The sequence below is a fragment of the Budorcas taxicolor genome, chromosome 1, assembly GCF_023091745.1.
Source record: "Budorcas taxicolor isolate Tak-1 chromosome 1, Takin1.1, whole genome shotgun sequence".
Lineage (NCBI taxonomy): Eukaryota > Metazoa > Chordata > Mammalia > Artiodactyla > Bovidae > Budorcas > Budorcas taxicolor.
The window spans coordinates 180,797,516-180,816,613 of record NC_068910.1 but is presented as its reverse complement, the minus strand read 5'-3'; the positions used below and the strand labels follow the sequence as shown (position 1 = coordinate 180,816,613).

At 38.3% G+C, this 19,098-nt stretch overlaps 1 protein-coding gene across 1 annotated transcript in view; it reads left to right on the top strand.

The window, feature by feature from the left end:
• The window catches only part of MED12L (mediator complex subunit 12L), a 354,867-nt gene that overhangs the window by 269,160 nt on the left and 66,609 nt on the right, over positions 1-19,098 (top strand). Inside the window, exons 16-20 of the mRNA XM_052636382.1 lie at positions 5,745-5,892; positions 12,586-12,704; positions 13,011-13,154; positions 13,990-14,153; positions 17,714-17,845. Of these exons, the coding sequence (XP_052492342.1) occupies positions 5,745-5,892; positions 12,586-12,704; positions 13,011-13,154; positions 13,990-14,153; positions 17,714-17,845 (707 nt within the window). The remainder of the gene's footprint in view (positions 1-5,744; positions 5,893-12,585; positions 12,705-13,010; positions 13,155-13,989; positions 14,154-17,713; positions 17,846-19,098) is intronic.

The window sequence follows — 19,098 nt, the reverse complement described above, 5'->3', positions numbered from 1 at the left end:
TAGGATTTTTATATACACATGGTTTAATTGGTTTCTTTTTTTTTTTATCGAGTCTACTAAAGGTAGTCTGTTTATCCGAAAATACATATTTGCTTCAAATAGGATTACAGAGAATGAAGAGGGCCATGCCCTGAAGTGGTAGGAACCTGTGGTCCTTGTGAAACTGGGTTGGGGAGGAGATGAAGAGGTAATGATGCCCTTGGATTAGCTCTTAATGCTATTTTAGTTTTCTTGTCTTATGGTTTTAAAATGCAGTTGTGTTGACATTAGTGAACGTCTGATGGAGCACGTGCATTTTAAGGCAGTTCTCATGTCATCTGGTTTGGCTTTACCTGTTAGAATGTAGAAATTTAGGTTATATATTATAAGATATGTTCAAAAAGTAAGGAGTATTGGGCATTGCGATGTTTAGCAAAAAAAAAACAAAAAAAGTATATTATCTCTGGTGATCCAGTTATTTGTCATCCTTGTCTTGGGTGTTTTGCTTGAAAGCATAGGAGTGGTATCTATAATTAATCCACTTGACAGCCATAATGCTCCTAGGATGCTCTGAGTTTGTTGGATAAAGGCCTCATTTTGGCCATACTGTTGACTATAAGCTATTATTGTACAAAGCTTTCCTTTAAATATCTAATTATAGGAGTCCCTGATTCTCTTGATTTAGAAAAAATTACTCCAGGTAATTACAAAAATTACTCCAGGTGTCATATTACTGAGAACCTGCTGCTAATTTCCTTCTTCTTTAGCAAAGCCTCCCTGCAGTGTGCACACCCATTCTCCTCCACCAGCCCAAGGCTTATTCCTGCTGTAACACTGATTTGAGTTTATTCTGTTCTATACAGAATAATATAGTCCATTGAATGCTTCAGCTGAAAGAAATAATGACTGGAGATGAAAGGAGAGTTCACAGCTCTAATCTCACCACCGTGGTCACATCCTTATGAACTCACACACAAGTTTTGGCAACATTTCTAGTCACTTACTTTAAAGAAATGAGGATGACTAACATCAGACCAGTTAATTCCGGTTTTCCCTTCTCAGAACATTTGGCTTAAGGAACATTTTTCAATTGCTATAGTATCAATGCAACAAGCCTTCCAGAGTTTTTGGATGTGTATCCTCCTAATTGCTCTTAAAATCAGTTAAGTCTTTGTGAGTTTGAGATATTATCTGAAGAAAGAAAATGATTGATCAGGAGGATAAGATTTTCAGAACTCAGTTTATAGGAAGGTGACCTTCTTAATTCAAGGATAGCAGTGGGTAAGCGTGAAAGGGGATGGCTAGACTTCCATAGACTGTCCTATGGATTCTTTCTCCTGCCCAACAGATGTGTCCTTCAGGGTATCAACAAGAGAATAATCCTTTGATACTGATCTTTTGGGCTTCCCTGGTAGCTCAGACAGTAAAGAATCTGCCTGCAATGCAGGAGACATGCATTTGATCCCTAGGGCTGGACAAATCCCCTGGAGAAGGGAATGGCTACCCACTCCAGTATTCTTGCCTGGAGAATTCCATGGGCAGAGGAGCCTGGAGGGCTCCAGTCCATGCAGTCTCAAAGAGTCAGATAAGACTGAGCCACTAACACTCTCTTGGAGCTTTTACAGCCATGCAACTTCAGTGTTTTAGTACTTAATTTAAAGAGCAGAACTTATCCGATACGTTTGGTAATATGTGGTCCATTTTCTGAGACTGACCTTATTCTCATGTGTATGTTGCTATTTGAAGGCTTGTACATTTTCTACATGCACAAAAAATGGATGTAAACGAATCTTGTAGGCTATCGAAAAATGGTTTGCTTTTAAAAACGTTGCCTTTCTTCTTTGAAAGCTAGTAACAGCTATCATGATTTCCCTAGAAAATGTTAAATGTCAGAAAAGCTGTCTTCATGCCCCATGTAGAGAGTGACCAGTGCTTTGGGCTTGTTTTCCCCCAGCTAGCTGCAGGCTTCTTCTTTTTTTTTTTTTTAATTCCATCCCCTGACTCTTACCTCATGACTTTGCCTCTGGCCCATTCCCTGAGCATAATAGGGCCAGTGAACTGATACAGCGTCTCACTTCTTCACCTCCAGATTTCCCTGTATTTTCACCAGTTTTCATTTCTGTCTGTGGTTAAGTGGAAAGATGTCCTCGTCTTTCTTCTGATGTTAATCCAGACAAGAGGTCACTGTTGCCTGTCTCCTTTGTTAGTATGATCTGCCTTCCAATCCCGATTTCCTTCCTGGAGACTCACTTGAAACATAGCTTTGAAATGAGAGTATGTCATTGGCCATCCTAATAAAGTGACCACTTTCCTCTCAAGCTATTTTTCTTTACACTTAGCTGCTAGTAACTGTGGGCTGCTTCCCTCATAGTCACCATTGCACCATCACTGTTACTCCAACCTCCTGTTTCCTCCTCTCTGCCCCTACCACTCTAGAGAAACTTCTCTTTTGAGGTTCACACGATTTTTTGTTTGTTTTTTAAGAAACAAGTCAGGGAAGCCAGCATCCACTGTGAGTTCTTAACTGTTTTCAACACTGTTGATGGCCCCTGTTATTAACTGTTGCTTCCCTCACTTTTGTGACCTTGACTTCTTTGGTTACTTTTTAATTATGGAGACTGTATATCCATCATTTGATGATTTATTTATCCCCTTCACTGTCTCAGCATTCTTCCCTCCCATACCCTTTCCAAAGAGAACATGGGGGGTTTGAATCCCTTCTAGTGACATATTGCTTTTTTCCCTAAGCTGTCACTTCTACACTATACCTGCTGTCAAACCACCTACTAGACATTTGTAATATGTTTCCACCCACCCCTTGAATTTCTCTCGCCTAATGGTGAATTCATGAGCTCCCTACCCTTATAACCTGCTCCTTTACCCACCAACAGATTATATCTAGTGAGTCCGTCTTGAAACTTCCCAATCCTTTCCTAACTTCTTTCAGGTACCTCTTGATTTTGCTTCTTATTTTTTATTTCTGCCAATAAGACCTAATTTATACCCTACAAACTTTTTTGGTCTTTCTCTCTGCCTCTCATTTCTCATCTTATGTTTTTCAACACTTAGTTATCAAGCCAGCTTTTCTATAAAACCATGTTTTGTTCTTATCTTCACCCCTGCCCCATTCTTTTTGTTTTTTGGTTGATCTACTTAATTATTCCTTGTTTCACATATTTATCAAATATAAAGTGCCATTAAGGAGAATGCAAATGTGAATAAAATAGACCTGGGAGAATGCAAATGTGAATAAAATAGACCTGGGTTCTTCCTCACAAAGCTGACAGTCTAGTGGAGAAGACAGAGATTTAACAGGTACTGAGAAAATAAGTGCTGTACACCATGATAAATGCTCCAAAGTCTGTCCTCTCCACCCCTTCCCCTGTAGTGAGGGTTCTCACTAAACTTGGGTGACAGAAATGCTGTCATTGCACACAGCATTTCTACAAGTGCGGTTGAGGGTGTTGAGAGTATTTCAGGTAGCAAGAGGAGACCAGCAAAGGAAGGAAGTGCTCAGTGCCTTTGGGAAATACTGAGTAGTAATGTGGTTGTAGGGTGCTTACCGGGGGAGGTGCAATAATATGAATGGGCAGCAGGGGGTGCTGTATCTGATATGCCACTAAGCATTTTTACAGACATATCTCAGTTCTCACCCAAACCTTGTAATAAAGGTGGTGTTATCAGTTTTTAGGGGAAGAATCTGAGGCTCAAAAAGGCTCGTTATTCTTGACCATGGTGTTGGCAAGGGCATACTTTGGGTGCAGTCAAAGCCCTCTCTTACCCTGAGCTTGGGCTGTTACTTGATCGGTGTGGAGCCATAGTACTCCATGTCCATAGAACACAGGGATCCTTCCTCTTCCCTGTTTGGGCCTCAAGCTCTGCAGATGCTGCTGGGATGACACTGAATCTGTACTCCTTAATCAGGGGACATGCATCCAAGCATTTTTTCAGGGTGCGTAGTACCTTGTCTTGCTGTAGGTAGGTACTCTCTAAACACCTGTTGCTAACACCTTTCCATCACCCCTCACACTCAAGTTTGCATTTGAACCACTTGACAGGTAACTTAACTGAAAACAATCACCAGGGCACATGACTGGCATCTGAATTTTGTGCAGTTTCCTCATTGCCTTTCTGTTCCCTTTGTAGGGCTTATATTTACACATCCCACCAGACAAAAAGGAAGTATATCAGTAATGCTGTGGAGGAACAACAAAATCAGAGATTAGTGCAGTAGCTCAGGTCATAGAGCTATAGGAATCACTGTCTGTGTTGACTTTATGCTGGGGTTAGGTCTGTCCGTTGAGACTTTGGAAGAGATTACGCAACTCAGGGTATTAAATAACAGCTTCTAGAAAACACTGCTAGCTTTTTTTTTTTTTTTTAAAGAAGGGAAATTTGAGCACTTAAAATAACATTTGGGGCTGTGGTAGCAAGCTAGATTGGCAGATTATGCAAATGTATGTTTCTGATAAAATGTTATAAAGAAGGAAATGGTGCCTTGAATGCAGGCAGGTGAGAGAAAGACAGAAGGACAAAAAGAGACTGAGAGAACAGTGACTGAAACTGGGAGGCAACAGGGTCTCACTTCAAGACTGCAGGGGCAAAATGCTGCTTGTGCAGAGCACACACACGAGTGTACTCCATATTGAACATTGGTGTGCTTCAGGTCACAAGGACTCTGCTCTTTTTTGCAGCCACTGCTAATTTATATGCACAGAGTACAGTTTGTTTTTCCTGGGACAAATCTTTCCCTCACGTGAGCTTCTTAGGGATAGATACTATTAGTGATAGTAAGTCAGGGAGGCCTGGCGTACTGCGATTCATGGGGTTGCAAAGAGTCGGACACGACTGAGCGACTGAACTATGAACTTAGTACCTCGCACGAGTAAATATGGGCAAATGGTAAGAAAAGGAGATGGGGTAAATGATAGAACTAGGAATTTTACCAAGAAAATTTAGGAATATAGGATCAAAGAGAAAAGATTACATAGAAAAATTCAAAACCAGGCATAAGAGAGGACATGTCTGGGATTATTGAACTTTAATTAAGGAATGTGTTTCTGTGATGCTCTGCCTAAGTAATTTCCTCTCCTGTGTAGGAAAAACAGTGTTTGAATTCACTGTGTTTGGGATGGGGGTGGGGTGGGGGAGGGAGGTGGTCCAGGAGAGGAAGGTGGTGTCAGAATGTGTTTGCGTTTCCAACTATTTTTCTCACACCTAATAAGACCATGCTGTCTTTTGTTTACATTTGGAAAGAAATACATTCTTGTGTCTTACACAGTCATGTTGGAAGTTAATGGAGCTGTCTTTTTTTTTTTAATAAAAGTACTTGAGGATCCTAGCAAAAATATAAACTGTTTAAAAATGTTTAGTGAATATAGAAAACCAAGCTTACTAAGAAATAACATTTTCCATAAGGAAAAAAATATAGCTAGTATGTAATTAGGATGTGACATTAACACCATGTTAAATTTTAAACAATCAAGAGTCAAAACTTACTCTGTAAGGTACGCCCACATCAACTGCTTCTATTAAGACTTCAGGTCAGTTGACACTGTGTTTTTGTTTTGTTTTTTTTTTTAAACTTTAGCAAGTTCCAAACTGGAAAAACAAGGGTGTTGCCAGTGGAGGTTGAGGTGAATTGAAAGGCGGGCCAGATGCCACCACCGCACGAGCCAGCATGGAGATGCTGTGGTTAGCGCATTTCATGTCCATGAACCCCGCCCTTTAAACAGGGCTTTCAAAACGCGTTTTCTCTTTTTCAGGATGAATCTTCAAGTCATGAATGTAACCAGCGCACAATCCTTCTTTACGGAGTGGGAAAAGAGCGTGACGAAGCCAGACATCAGCTGAAGAAGATTACCAAAGATATTTTGAAAATCCTAAATAAGAAGAGCAACACAGAGACAGGGGGTAAAGAGCCCTCATGCATTTGCCCCCATTTGCTCTCTTTTGTCTTCTGCCTTAGCAGTCTTTATCAAAGTCATACGTGGCATGGTCAGCGGTGTTTCCTCCCCCAAATGACTGTTACATTGAAATATGAATAAGCACATTGAAATTGTAAGGCCTTGATTCCATTTATAGTTACATATTCCATTTATTTATAGGCACCATTTAAAACGGTGCCTTCCATGGATAGATAGAGGTAATTTTTACTTGCTCCTCTTTTTTTCATATTTCCCAAATTTTCTGCAATAGTCATACATAAAGTATTAAAACAACTTCTCTGGTGGCTCTGAAGGTGAAGAATCCACCTGCAATGCAGGAGACACAGGATATGTGGGTTCAGTCTCTCTGTTGGAAAAATCCCCTGGAGAAGGAAATGGCAACCACTCCTGTATTTTTGCCTGAAAAATCCCATGGACAGAGGAACCTGGTGGGCTACAGTCAGAAGGTCACAAAGAGTTGGACATGACTGAGCAACTAAGCATATGTGATAACGTATTAAAAAATGGAAAACCCTTAGTCTGGAAGAGGTCTGTTCCCCTAATTCCATCCTTTTCTCAAGCTTGCAGTTGGCCCATCATATTTTTGTTGTTGTTTCGTTGCTCAGTCGTGTCAGACTCTTGGCAACCCCATGGACTTTAGCCCGTGATGGTTCTTTGTCCGTGGGATTTTCCAGGCAAGCATACTGGAATAGGTTGACATGTCCTCCTCCAAGGGGGTCTTCCTGACCCAGAGGTAGAACACATCTACCCAGAGGTAGATTCACATCTCCTGAATTGGCAGGCGTATTCTTACCACTGAGCCACCAGGGAAGCCTCATCGTATTTACATGATAATTTAAATTCGTGACAGTGTAGTGACTGATCTTTTCTTATGTTATTCAGAAGAATAGGTGCAATAGGTAGTGGAGGCTACTTGCATCTGCAAACAATTTCTGTTAAGAATAAAATTGGGTCTTTGCTCCATAATGACTTTACTTGGAATGCTCTTTCCTCAATCTTTTTACATAGTTTTTACAGTGAAGTTATGCCTTTGTATTATGTCACCTTATTGCGCAATTGGAATTTTGTAATTATCCGGTTCACATTGGCCTAATTACCCTTTCCAAAATTTATTTTATTAGATAGTCATGATTTAAAATGTGATATCATTTTGTATACTCCACTGCCACCAGTGGTGTTTATTTCTCTTTTACTTAGGTAATACAATGGGAAAAACGTTCGGACTTTCCCTATGAAAATAGCACACTTCCTACACATGGCATAAACCACCTGTAGGAATTCCACTTTGTTGTTTACTACAAAATATATACTGTTTTATGAAACCTTTTCCCAGAGGATCCAGTCCTAGGACTTTAACTGAATAAAATACTGAAGCTTGTCCACAGTAGATCTTTCCTACAGAAAATTTAGATATAACCAATGCAAATAGCTCTCTTTCCTCTCCGTCATTAAGGGTGCAGATGCAGAAACAAGGAAGGAGGGTGGCATGTTTTTTAGTCTTAAAGTGTATTTTGGGCATCTGATGTATTAGAACTCAATGGGGCAGCTAGCTTCATGTTATTTACATCAGATTCCCCAACTCTCTTCTGTGGCCACGTAAGGAGCTAGTGCTCTAGGAGCTCCATGAGGTCGTGGAAGGGAAATGAAACCTGTTGCCATTATCGAGACTGTGAGGAGGGGGAAGAACTACTCTAAAAAAACTGTTGATCTGCTATTTTTCTGTTTTCTCTATTAAAGAAAAGAGGAAATAGGCTGAATTCCGAAGCTCAGCAGCTGGCTAGCAAAATGTACCCGAAACTACTCTTTTGTATATTTGGGAATGGGATGGACACTTTCTCTTTAGGAGGTTCAGTAACACAGGCTTTTCCTAAATTAATGTTAGCAAGTCTTTCCAGATCCTGTGGAATTTTTGGTGTTGGAAGGGTGAGGGGTAAGACAAGGAAGGAAGCGCTGTGGTGTCCTTTTCTGCTGAGTCCACTTCCTTTCTTTACAAAGAGTTTTTTTTAAATGTTTCACTATCATCTGTCCTATCTTTGGATTAGTCTCTTAAATAGTCAGTTCTTGCTTGTGGACTCATCAGGAGACCATGGTTCTTCCACACTAATTTTTGAGATATTTGGTACTAGAGGCACCGCTGAGGAGAGGGGCATTTTCATTGGCAATTTTGTCTTTCCCACATTCTAAATAAAACTCCTCATCAATCAAAAATATGTTTGTTAATTTGGGATAGCGAGCTGCCTTCTGCTAAGGAGTCTTAAGTTTAAGTCACTGTGTAAACACTAGCATTGATATGCTGGTGAGGCCAGAAAACAGGTTGTGTTAGCATGTGTTTGATTTCTGGTTACAAATAAAAACATGAAGTTTATCATAACAACAAAAGCCCAAACTTCTAAGATTAGAGATTCAGTATATGTGCTGCTGAAGTGAGCACCAGGATTAGAATTATTTTAAAAAATGGAAAACCAAAATTAAGCCACAGAAGAGCAATAATATATATTTTGAATGAGACTTGCCTATTTCGACTTGAAATGTCATTTCAACATTAGATTAGACCAACCAGACTTTGCCTGGGAGGGTGGGGTGGATTTATAATCTAATGTTGAAATGACATTTCAAGTCGAAGTAGGCAAGTCTCATTCTACATTTACATTGACAAGTCATCTTTGGATATGAATTTTCAAACCACTAATGAAGTTTATCATAACAACAAAAGCCCAAATTTCTAAGATTAGAGATTCAGTATATGTGCTGCTGAAGTGAACACCAGGATTAGAATTATTTTAAAAAATGGAAAACCAAAATTAAGCCACAGAAGAGCAATAATATATATTTTGAAAGCAAATGAACATAAAACAGATGAACATCTATGAATTACTATTATATTATTGCTTATGTAAATGTCATTAAAATAAAATATTCCTTTGAGAACCAACAGTAATTTCTTAAATTTTTCTTCCACTTAGCTATGTATAAGTAAATAGAGCCTATTAATATAGAGAGACCAATAAAGAGGCTCTTTTGAGTTCTCATACTGGGTCTTGATCCTCAATTCTGTTACTTTTCTTGATGACACACTTGGTTTTGGTCCCAAGAAAGACTGAATAAATATATTAACTTCACTTCCAAAGCTCATGGTATCCAAGACTATTGGTGTAAGCTTTCAGTCTTGGATCATTGATGTTAGTAAGTGAAAAATTCAAAACTTGAATATTTTAAACGCACTTATGACCTGTGAGCAGTTATATTGAAGGCAAATATCACACCTAATTTGTACCTTAGACTAGATATTGAAAAACTAGTAGGTTTCATGAACTTCTTTATTCTTATTCTTTGCATTATATTTGGTGTTATTTGGCAAAAGTTACACATAATCTTGTACCTTATTTTACTCAGCACATTTTGATTCTCTGTTTGTTTGAGGAAATAAAACAGCCTGGGTTTTTTGCTTGTCTTTTGCCCCTAAACCATACTTGCTTGTTATTGAAAGAGAAATCACCCAAACCCATGTCCATTGAGTCGGTGATGCCATCCAACCATCTCATCCTCTGTCGTCCCCTTCTCCTCCTGCCCTCAATCTTTCCCAGCATCAGAGTCTTTTCAAATGAGTCAGCTCTTCGCATCAGGTGGCCAAAGTATTGGTGTTTCAGCTTCAACGTAAGTCCTACCAATGAACACCCAGGACTGATCTCCTTTAGGATGACTGGTTGGATCTCCTTGCAGTCCAAAGAACTCTCAAGAGTCTTCTCCAACACCACAGTTGAAAAGCATCAATTCTTCGTCACTCAGCCTTCTTCACAGTCCAACTCACATCCATACATGACCACTGGAGAAACCATAACCTTGACTAGACAGACCTTTGTTGACAAAGTAATGTCTCTGCTTTTTAATATGCTGTCTATGTTGGTCATAACTTTCCTTCCAAGGTGTAAGCGTCTTTTAATTTCATGGCCACAATCACGATCTGCAGTGATTTTGAAGCCCCAAAATAAAGTCAGCCACTGTTTCCACCATTTCCCCATCTATTTGCCACGAAGTGATGGGACCAGATGCCGTGATCTTAGTCTTCTGAATGTTGAGCTTTAAGCCAACTTTTTCACTCTCCTCTTTCACTTTCATCAAGAGGCTCTTTAGTTCTTCTTCACTCTCTGCCAAAAGGGTGGTGTCATCTGCATATCTGAGGTCATTAATATTTCTCCCGGCAATCTTGATTCTAGCTTGTGCTTCCTCCAGCCCAGTGTTTCTCATAATGTACTCTGCATAGAAGTTAAATAAGCAGGGTGACAATATACAGCCTTAATGTACTCCTTTTCCTATTCGGAACCAGTCTGTTGTTCATGTCATGTCCAGTTCTAACTTTGGCTCCTTGACCTGCATACAGGTTTCTCAAGAGGCAGGTCAGGTGATCTGGTATTCCCATCTCTCTCAGAATTTTCCACAGTTTATTGTGATCCACACAATCAAAGGCTTTGGCATAGTCAATAAAGCAGAAATAGATGTATTTCTGGAACTCTCTTGCTTTTTCGATGATCCAGTGTATGCTGGCAATTTGATCTCTGGTTCCTCTGCCTTTTCTAAAACCAGCTTGAACATCTGGAAGTTCACGGTTCACATATTGCTGAAGCCTGGCTTGGAGAATTTTGAGCATTACTCTACTAGCGTGTGAGATGAGTGCAGTTGTATAGTAGTTTGAGCATTCTTTGGCATTGCCTTTCCGTGGGATTGGGATGAAAACTGACCTTTTCCAGTCTTGTGGCCACTGCTGAGTTTTCCAAATGTGCTGGCATATTGAGTACAGCACTTTCACAGCATCATCTTTGAGGATTTGAAATAGCTCAACTGGAATTACATCACCTCCACATCACCTCCACTAAAGCTTTGTTCATAGTGATGCTTCCTAAGGCCCACTTGACTTCACATTTCAGGATGTCTGGCTGTTGGTGAGTGATCACACCTTCGTGATTATCTGAGTTGTGAAGTTCTTTATTATACAATTCTTCTGTGTATTCGTGTCACCTCTTCTTAATATCTTCTGCTTCTGTTAGGTCCATACCATTTCTGTCCTTTATCGAGCCCATCTTTGTATCACATGTTCCCTTGGTATCTCTAGTTATCTTGAAGAGATCTCTAATCTTTCCCATTCTGTTGTTTTCCTCTATTTCTTTGCATTGATCACTGAGGAAGGCTTTCTTATCTCTCCTTGCTATTCTTTGGAACTCTGCATTCAAATGGGAATATCTTTCCTTTTATCCTTTGCTTCTCACTTCCCCTCTTTTCACAGATGGCTGTAAGGCCTCCTGAGACAGCCATTGTGCTTTTTTATGGTTCTTCTTCTTGGGTTTGACAGTCTTTTTCTTGATGGTTTTGATTCCTGTCTCCTATACAGTGTCATGAACCTCCATCCATAGTTTATCAGGCCCTCTGTCTGTTAGGTATAGTCCCTTAAATCCGTTTCTCACTTCCACTGTATAGTCATAAGGGATTTGATTTAGGTCATACCTGAATGGTGTAGTGGTTTAGTTTAGTGAAATCTTTCTTAAATACAAAAATCTGTAAAATGACCTTTGTTCCCTGAAATTAAACTTTCCCATGTAAGACGGTGTGTGAGGAGGGTTTTGTTTCAGTAGCATTTGACTACTTAGAATCATAGTGTTGGAAGAGAACCTTGAGATCATACAGTACAGCATTTTCTTGGTTTTAGATTTGTGTTTGTAAATACATATATTAAAAAGTATTTTTAAAAAGGACCTAATTATTTCTGGATCTTATCCTCAGAGCGGTCAATTACAAGAGCTCTTCTGGAATAAGCAGTGTTCGTAGTATTTCTTACTTTTATTTTTTCCAAGCTTCTCTATGTTAAATTGATAAAGTTAGCACTTTTCCAGTAATGTGGACAGATTTAATTCTTTCCTGTCCCCTAAAAAGTTAGGAATTGTGTAGATTTCCATTTTTACATACTAAGTTGTTAGACAGTCTCCTAACAAGATACCAGTGGAGTTTTCTGTTATGTTCATTTGGGTGATTTTTTTTTCCCCATTCAATGTTGATATCATATTTTAAAAGTCAGTGAGTAAGAAATATTTAAGGAGGGATTTCTCATTAATCCTGGAGAAGGGAATGGCAACCCATCCAGTAAGTATTACTTGGAGAATTATATGGGGAGAGAAGGTTGGTGGGGCTAGGGCTTTGGTTGCAAAAAGTCAGACACGACTGAGCAACTATCATTTCTCATTAATAGCCAAAATTTAAGTATATTACATAAATGAAAATTGTTAATGTTTAGAAAATGATTAGAATTACCTCATCAATATGGATCAATCTCAGAAGAATTCTATTGAGTGAAAGATGACAGATATAAAAATATATATCATATGATTCCGTTTGTATAGAGTGAGCAACACTAATCTGAGCCATTAGAGGGCAGGCTCTTGGTTCTCTGGGGCGGGGAAGTGACTGCACGGAACCTGAGAGGGCTTCTAGGGTTTTGGTATGTGATTTTGTTGTTTGAGTTTCATTACATGAATTAATTTCTTTTGTAGAAATTCAGTGAGTCTGTATACTTTTCCGTATGTGTGTTATAGTTCAGTAAAAAAGTATCCCTGAAAAAGGTCAAGAGCTTCCATTAAATGAAAAATAATGTATCTACTATGTGTTTATTTAGTTGGAGATGAAGGACAGAAAGCCAGGAAGAACAAACAGGAAGCATTTCCAACCCTGGAGACTGTATTCACAAAACTTCAACTCCTTTCATATTTTGATCAGCATCAAGTGACATCTCAGGTAGCCATTAAAGCTGATTTATTATTATTTATTAAGGAATACCTGGAAATTAATTAAGCATTTATAGTTCTACCTTTAGGAGAGTTAGGTCAAGATCTTAATGACTGCTTGTCTTATTTCTTCAAATTATATTTGTTTTAAGGATATTATTTGATTTGTACGTGATTTTCTTTTCTGTAGAAATATGTTTCAACTTCTAAGTAGAATCATGTATAAATTCACATTTCTTAGCTTCCAAAATTAAAATAATACATAAAAGGTATTTGGAATATTGGTCTTCTAATTACTTTCACTTTTTCCACATAGATTTCTAACAATGTGCTAGAACAAATCACAAGCTTTGCATCAGGAACATCATACCATCTCCCACTGGCTCACCACATTCAGCTCATCTTTGATCTCATGGAGCCAGCACTAAATATCAATGGACTCATTGACTTTGCAATACAGGTATCAAAGGCATCTGCCTTTTAGCAAAGCAAACCTACTAGGCATTGTACAGTTTACAGTGAGCCACCCCATGCAATTTTGTATAGTTGAGACATTCTCTGTCAACAGTATCTAACTAGCATTTTCAGCTAGCGTCTGTGTCCATAATTTTCAAATAAATATAATTGGTGTTAAAATAGTAAAAATCATGAGAGTTTTGACTGTATTTCTTATTTGTCTTTTGTTGTTTTGCTTAGCGAAAGGTGAAAATTTGTTTGCTATTTATAATAGAGTATATTTTATGTAAGAGCAAAAAATATGAAACATTGTTGATTTGTTCCACTATTTTTCTTGTACACATAATTGAGTTCTTTTGTTAGTATATGTTGTTAGTGAGTAGAAATAAAACATATCTTTTACTTATTCTGTTGGAAGTGTTAGCTTTGTTAATAAGAAAATACTGATGAATAACTTCCATTTATTGAAAATGAGGTGTAAATGGAAGAAAATCAAGAGGCTAGGGGTGTTTTTTCCTGAAACTATCCAGTCCAGAACTTTGGACCACTATAACATTTTGGCAACTATTTCAGTATTGAATCCCTCTTGCTGGCATGGACCGTTGTGCCCAGACAAAAGGAAAACTATAATTTTGATAAAGGATTAAAAGTAAAAGCCATTTAATTGCCTGAGGTACTGCGATGGTGGTTTTATTTATTTTATTGTTCCTGCGGCAGAACAAGAAAGGATATCAAGCAGTTTTAGGATGCCTCAGTATATCCAGAGTGTGTAAAAATTAGCGTTTTTTCCTATTTGTTTTGGTAGTTACATGTTCATTCGATCGTTTTGCCTATTGCAGCTCCTGAACGAGCTGAGTGTTGTGGAGGCGGAACTGCTCCTGAAGTCCTCCAGCCTGGCAGGAAGCTACACGACAGGACTGTGTGTCTGCATTGTGGCTGTTCTCAGGCGCTACCACAGCTGTCTGATCCTGAATCCCGACCAGACAGCCCAGGTGTTTGAAGGGTTGGTATATCCTAAAATGTGTAAGGTGGCTTTTTTAAAGAAGCTTTATTTTGAAATAATAACTGAATATAAAGTTTGAAAGAAGAACAAAGACCTTCCTATATCCCCTGTTCACAGATTTAACAATAGAATGTGTATTTGTGATAAAGTTTTATAGTGTCTTTAAACGAAAAATAGTACTGTTTGTTTCATAAAAAGATGCATAGTTAAAGAAGGCTTGTGCCAGGAAGCGTTTATCAGAACGGTGATAAAAGCGTAGAAAGCCTGCCTGCCTACTTCTGTCTCCCTAGTTACTGTCATCTCTGCTGACCAGAATCCCGAATTATTATGATTGGTGAATATGCGGTTGCTTCATTGTTCACGTAATTTCAGTTTCTATTTGGAGAATCTAGCTCCAAATAAGCTTTGAACACATACCATCTTACAGATTTAACTTTTCAATTTCATTTCTTTTATAAATTAAAGGAAAAATTTGATGAGTTAATCTAGAATAAATGACTTTTTGATTCTTAGTCTTTTTCAGTTTGGATGAATTGTAGGCTAAGGTTTTCTCTTCTACCATTAGAGAAGTTGGGCTAAGTAATTACATCACTACCATTAGAGGCTGAAATTACTGGAACCAGAGAAATATAATGAGCTGTCAAAACACTTATTCTGAGCTCTGTTTTGTCCACTGCAGACTTCTTTCTCCGGGCTTTATGTATATGTTCTTAAAAGAAAGGCTACCTCTTTTTTTCCCATTTTTCCTAATGGGCTCAAAAGACAAACATGGAGTTCTTTGGTTTCACAGTGCTTTTTTATTGGTAATCCAGCACATGTAATCTGTCTATTCTAGAGTGGCATCTATTTAACAGCAGCTTTTGGAGGGAAGAGGAAATGCTACCACATTAATTCTACACATAGCTTTTTTAATTTGTAACTATTCTTTGAAGTCTTAAAGATGTTTCTGTAATAACATATAAATTAAAAAAAAAATCAGAACAAAGTAAATCCAATTATTACATTCCGTTCATGTAAGAGGCTGTCTCTTAACTATATATGCTTTTCTTTAACTGCATTTCCCAAGATGAAAATTTTCACTTTAAAGTTAAAGTACATTTTGGACTAGATTTTAGGCTAAAGTAGAATTTTTGCTTTTAGACTTTTGCTATCATTGAACTTGATATAAGTATTTCTGTGCCTCTTCTCTATTTGCAGCCATCCTCACCTAACAAATACTATCTTATCACTTAAAGACACCTGATTTAATATCTTGTTAATCTTTGCTTCAAGTTTGTCTCTCCTATTCTGGCCTCTTTCTTCAATTTTTTCTCTGTGACCAGAGTCAGCAGAATTTTTTTTCTCTGTTGAGCCAGTTAAATATTTTAGCTTTGATGAACCGTAAGTTTTCTCTTCTTATAAGAGAAAAGCCACAGATAATAAACACTTAGATTATTACTAAGTGGCATCTGAAACATCCCTGATATTCTTAAATGTAAAAAATAGCTACCTTAGAATCCAGAAAATATAGAACTATTTTACAGCCCTCAAATACCCTGTGGAGTTGAATAATTAGTACCATTTTCCAACTCAAGAAACTGACACTCAGGCCTGTTAATTGGAGTGGCTGGTGAAGTGTTGTACCCAGCATCTCATAGCTAATTAATCTGCCAGATTCCTGAAACAGTTAGCAATCATTTATGGAGCTCATTCATACTGTTTGATTTACACCATACTTTTTAAACTGTGAATGGAAATGCCCTAGTTGGTCATGAAATGAAAATAATTCTTTTTCACAAGTACTTTTTTTTTCCCTTTATTTTGAAATTATGTCATTATCATTCATTTTGATATTTTAAATTTGTGTTCTATTAAATGTTTATAAAATCATGTTTGATATTCACTTTGTGTTTGTTTTTTATCATATATGGTAAAGATAAGTACTTTTCCCCAAACTCTTATTCTGGGTTGGGTTTTTTTTTTTTTTTTTGGTACTTATATAAACATACTGGATCTCGATGTGAAATATTTTGTTACTTCTAGGAAGTCGAGGGAACACTGACTTTGATAGAGTAAATGCCTGGCAATCTTTCAATACATGTTTGTTTTCTTCAATCACAAAATAATTCTTTGCTTTTTCAAGGTATGCCTGGAGCTATTTTGGTTTAGATAGGTAACAACTGACTGAAGCACCTACTTTTCTTCTTAACTTTGGGACACTTTTGACGCAACTGACAGCCATTTTCAGTAGTCTGCATCGGCTGCTGTCAGTTCACAGGCTTGGGATACTACATGCCTATTTCTTTGCATGGTTTGCTAGTCCCACCTCTGATGTTGGGCTGGATTTCTTTCTGGATGTTGGCGCTTCTCTGTCTTAGTTTGAAAGGCATTTCTCATTTACACCCACAGAGAAAAAGCCCACAGCCTGGCAGGCCCATTTCAGGGAACACTGCTCTTCCTGTGCTATTGCCAGCTGAACCACAGAGCTATCAGGGTTCTGCTGCTCCCAGAGCGGGAATAACAAGTCCAAGTCTGTGTGAGCCTTCAAGTTACAGGTCTTGGGAAGGGTGCCCGGAGGTATTGCCTGTGATTCCAGTGTCCTTCTCAGCCTTGTCATCCCAGGCTTCCTCCCATCTTCTAAACAGCAGAGAAGGCTCTAGACTGGGCCTCTGGAGACCTGAGTTCTCTTTTAGGATGTGCTATAAACTAGCTCTTTGCCTTGTGGGCAAATTACATTACCTTTCTGAGCCTCAGAGCCCTCTTTGTAAGATAAAGAAGGTGAATCAGATGATTTCTGAAACATGTTTCAGCTTTAATAATCTTGAGTCATATGTGACACTGTTGTAGTAATCAAATGCAGCATGGCGGTGGAATCTGACTCTGATAGTTGGATGGACCACTAGGTGTCTATATGTGTCACGTGAAATTGTGTGCTGTATGAACTGTGGCCCGAGAGGCCATCTTCCTGACCTGGGAAACTGGAGTAGTAAACGCTTCTTCTGAAGTGCGAGTGTCATATCACCAAAAAGAAGGAGTTTGGAATTGTTAATTAAGATTAACTAAAGTAAATTTGTCTCTAGTTTGGATAAAGAAGGAGAATGTGACCTCAAACCATTTGTCAGTTTTATGCCTGAACCAGCTTATGGTCTTAAAATTGAACTTACCAAACTTACTGATATGAAGAAATTGCTCCTTTATAAAGTGGACATGGGGTCCTTTGCATATTTCCTGAATTTATCAATCTTTTTACTCAAGAGAGATTCTCTGCTAAAAGTTTTATATCCTAGTACAGAAACTTTATTCATGGACTCCTCCCTATACATCTTCTGTATGGAGGAATTTCTTTCATTTCTTATTATTAATGGCATTTCTGAAGTTTTAAAAATACTTAGTGTTTCAATATCATAATAGAAAATGATATTTTATTCAGTTATTTACTTGTTATAATGATTAGTGTTAACAGTCTGATATGTTTTTTTCTTACTCAAAGTAATCAGGGACATATTCTCTAAAAGATTCAAGCAATAACATATATATTGACAAAGTATGTGTCTCATGTCCTCGTGTATTTTTCTCCTTAGATTGTGTGGTGTGGTAAAGCATGTTGTGAACCCCTCAGAATGTTCTTCCCCTGAAAGATGCATCTTAGCCTACCTCTACGATCTCTACGTGTCATGTAGCCACCTCAGAAGTAAATTTGGAGACCTCTTCAGGTGGGTAGAAGAAAGTCAAAAGAATAAGAATAGGTTTATGCCCCCCGCCCCGCTTTTTTTTTTTTTTTCCTGTGGGCCAACCAATATTGTCATCCTTTTTAATAATGAGAAATAATCCTAATTATATCTGCCAGAATTCCTGTTGAAGTACATTTCATTGTACCTGTAACTTCCTATTCCAAATTACTATGCATGCTTAACTCTGATTGCAATTTTTGTAGAATAGAAAACATTCTGTATTTTGCAGTTGCTATTACCTCACTTAGAAAATTGTTTCCCCATCGTTTGCATACTCCTTTCTCCCTGCATTTGTTTCTTTGACTCCTTTTCCTTCCTACTTGAAATAGCATTTCTGGCTCCTTGTCATTCTTTGCAGTTTAGCACTTGTACCCCCAACAGATGGACAGGTGCTGGAAACTCCTTACTTACTTAATGTTGTTTGAGGAAGTTTAGATGATTAATTATAAGTTGGTGGAGGGAAGGAAATGGTAATAGCTGACAAAATAAATTTGGAATCGAGAATCAGGCAAGGAAAGAATAGTCAGTTATGATTTTCTTCACTCTCTTGTACCTTGCATCCAGTTTGTAAATCTGAGAAACTCTGTCTTCCAGGTACATCTAGAATCTGATCACTCTTTATTGCTTTGCCACTCCCACCATGCTCATCTCTTGGTTGGACCATCACATTTTCCTTCTAACTGCTTTCTTGGCTGGCATCCTTGATTCTCTTAAGAGTATTCTCAACACGTCTTCAAAAGTCACCCTTTTGAAACAAGAATAACTTGACATATACTAGTGGCTTCTTATCTACTCAGAATAGAATTCAAAATCCTTCAGGATCTACTGGATCCAGCCCTGTCTTCTCTTTCTCTCTGTTCAGATTAACCACATGGACCTCCCTATTGGTCTCCAAACATTCTAAACACACTCCCATCTTGGAGCTTTTGCCCTTGGCTGTTACCGCTCTTGTAAAGTTTTCCTGCAGTTACTTGCTCACTCCCACAGTTTATTCAGGGCTCTGCCTCTCTGATCAGCCCCTTTGAAGTAGGACAGCCCTTGCCCCCACTCTCTGTCATTCACTGAGCTTAGCATGATTCCCCCTCCCCACTTCATACATTATACACTTATTTATGGCCTGGCTCCTTTCTAGAATATAAGCTTCTTGAGAGCAGAAGCTTTATGTTTTCTTCATTGCTCTATCCCAGTACCTTGAAGAGTATCTGGCTCATAGTAGGCACTGCAGGGAAAAAAAA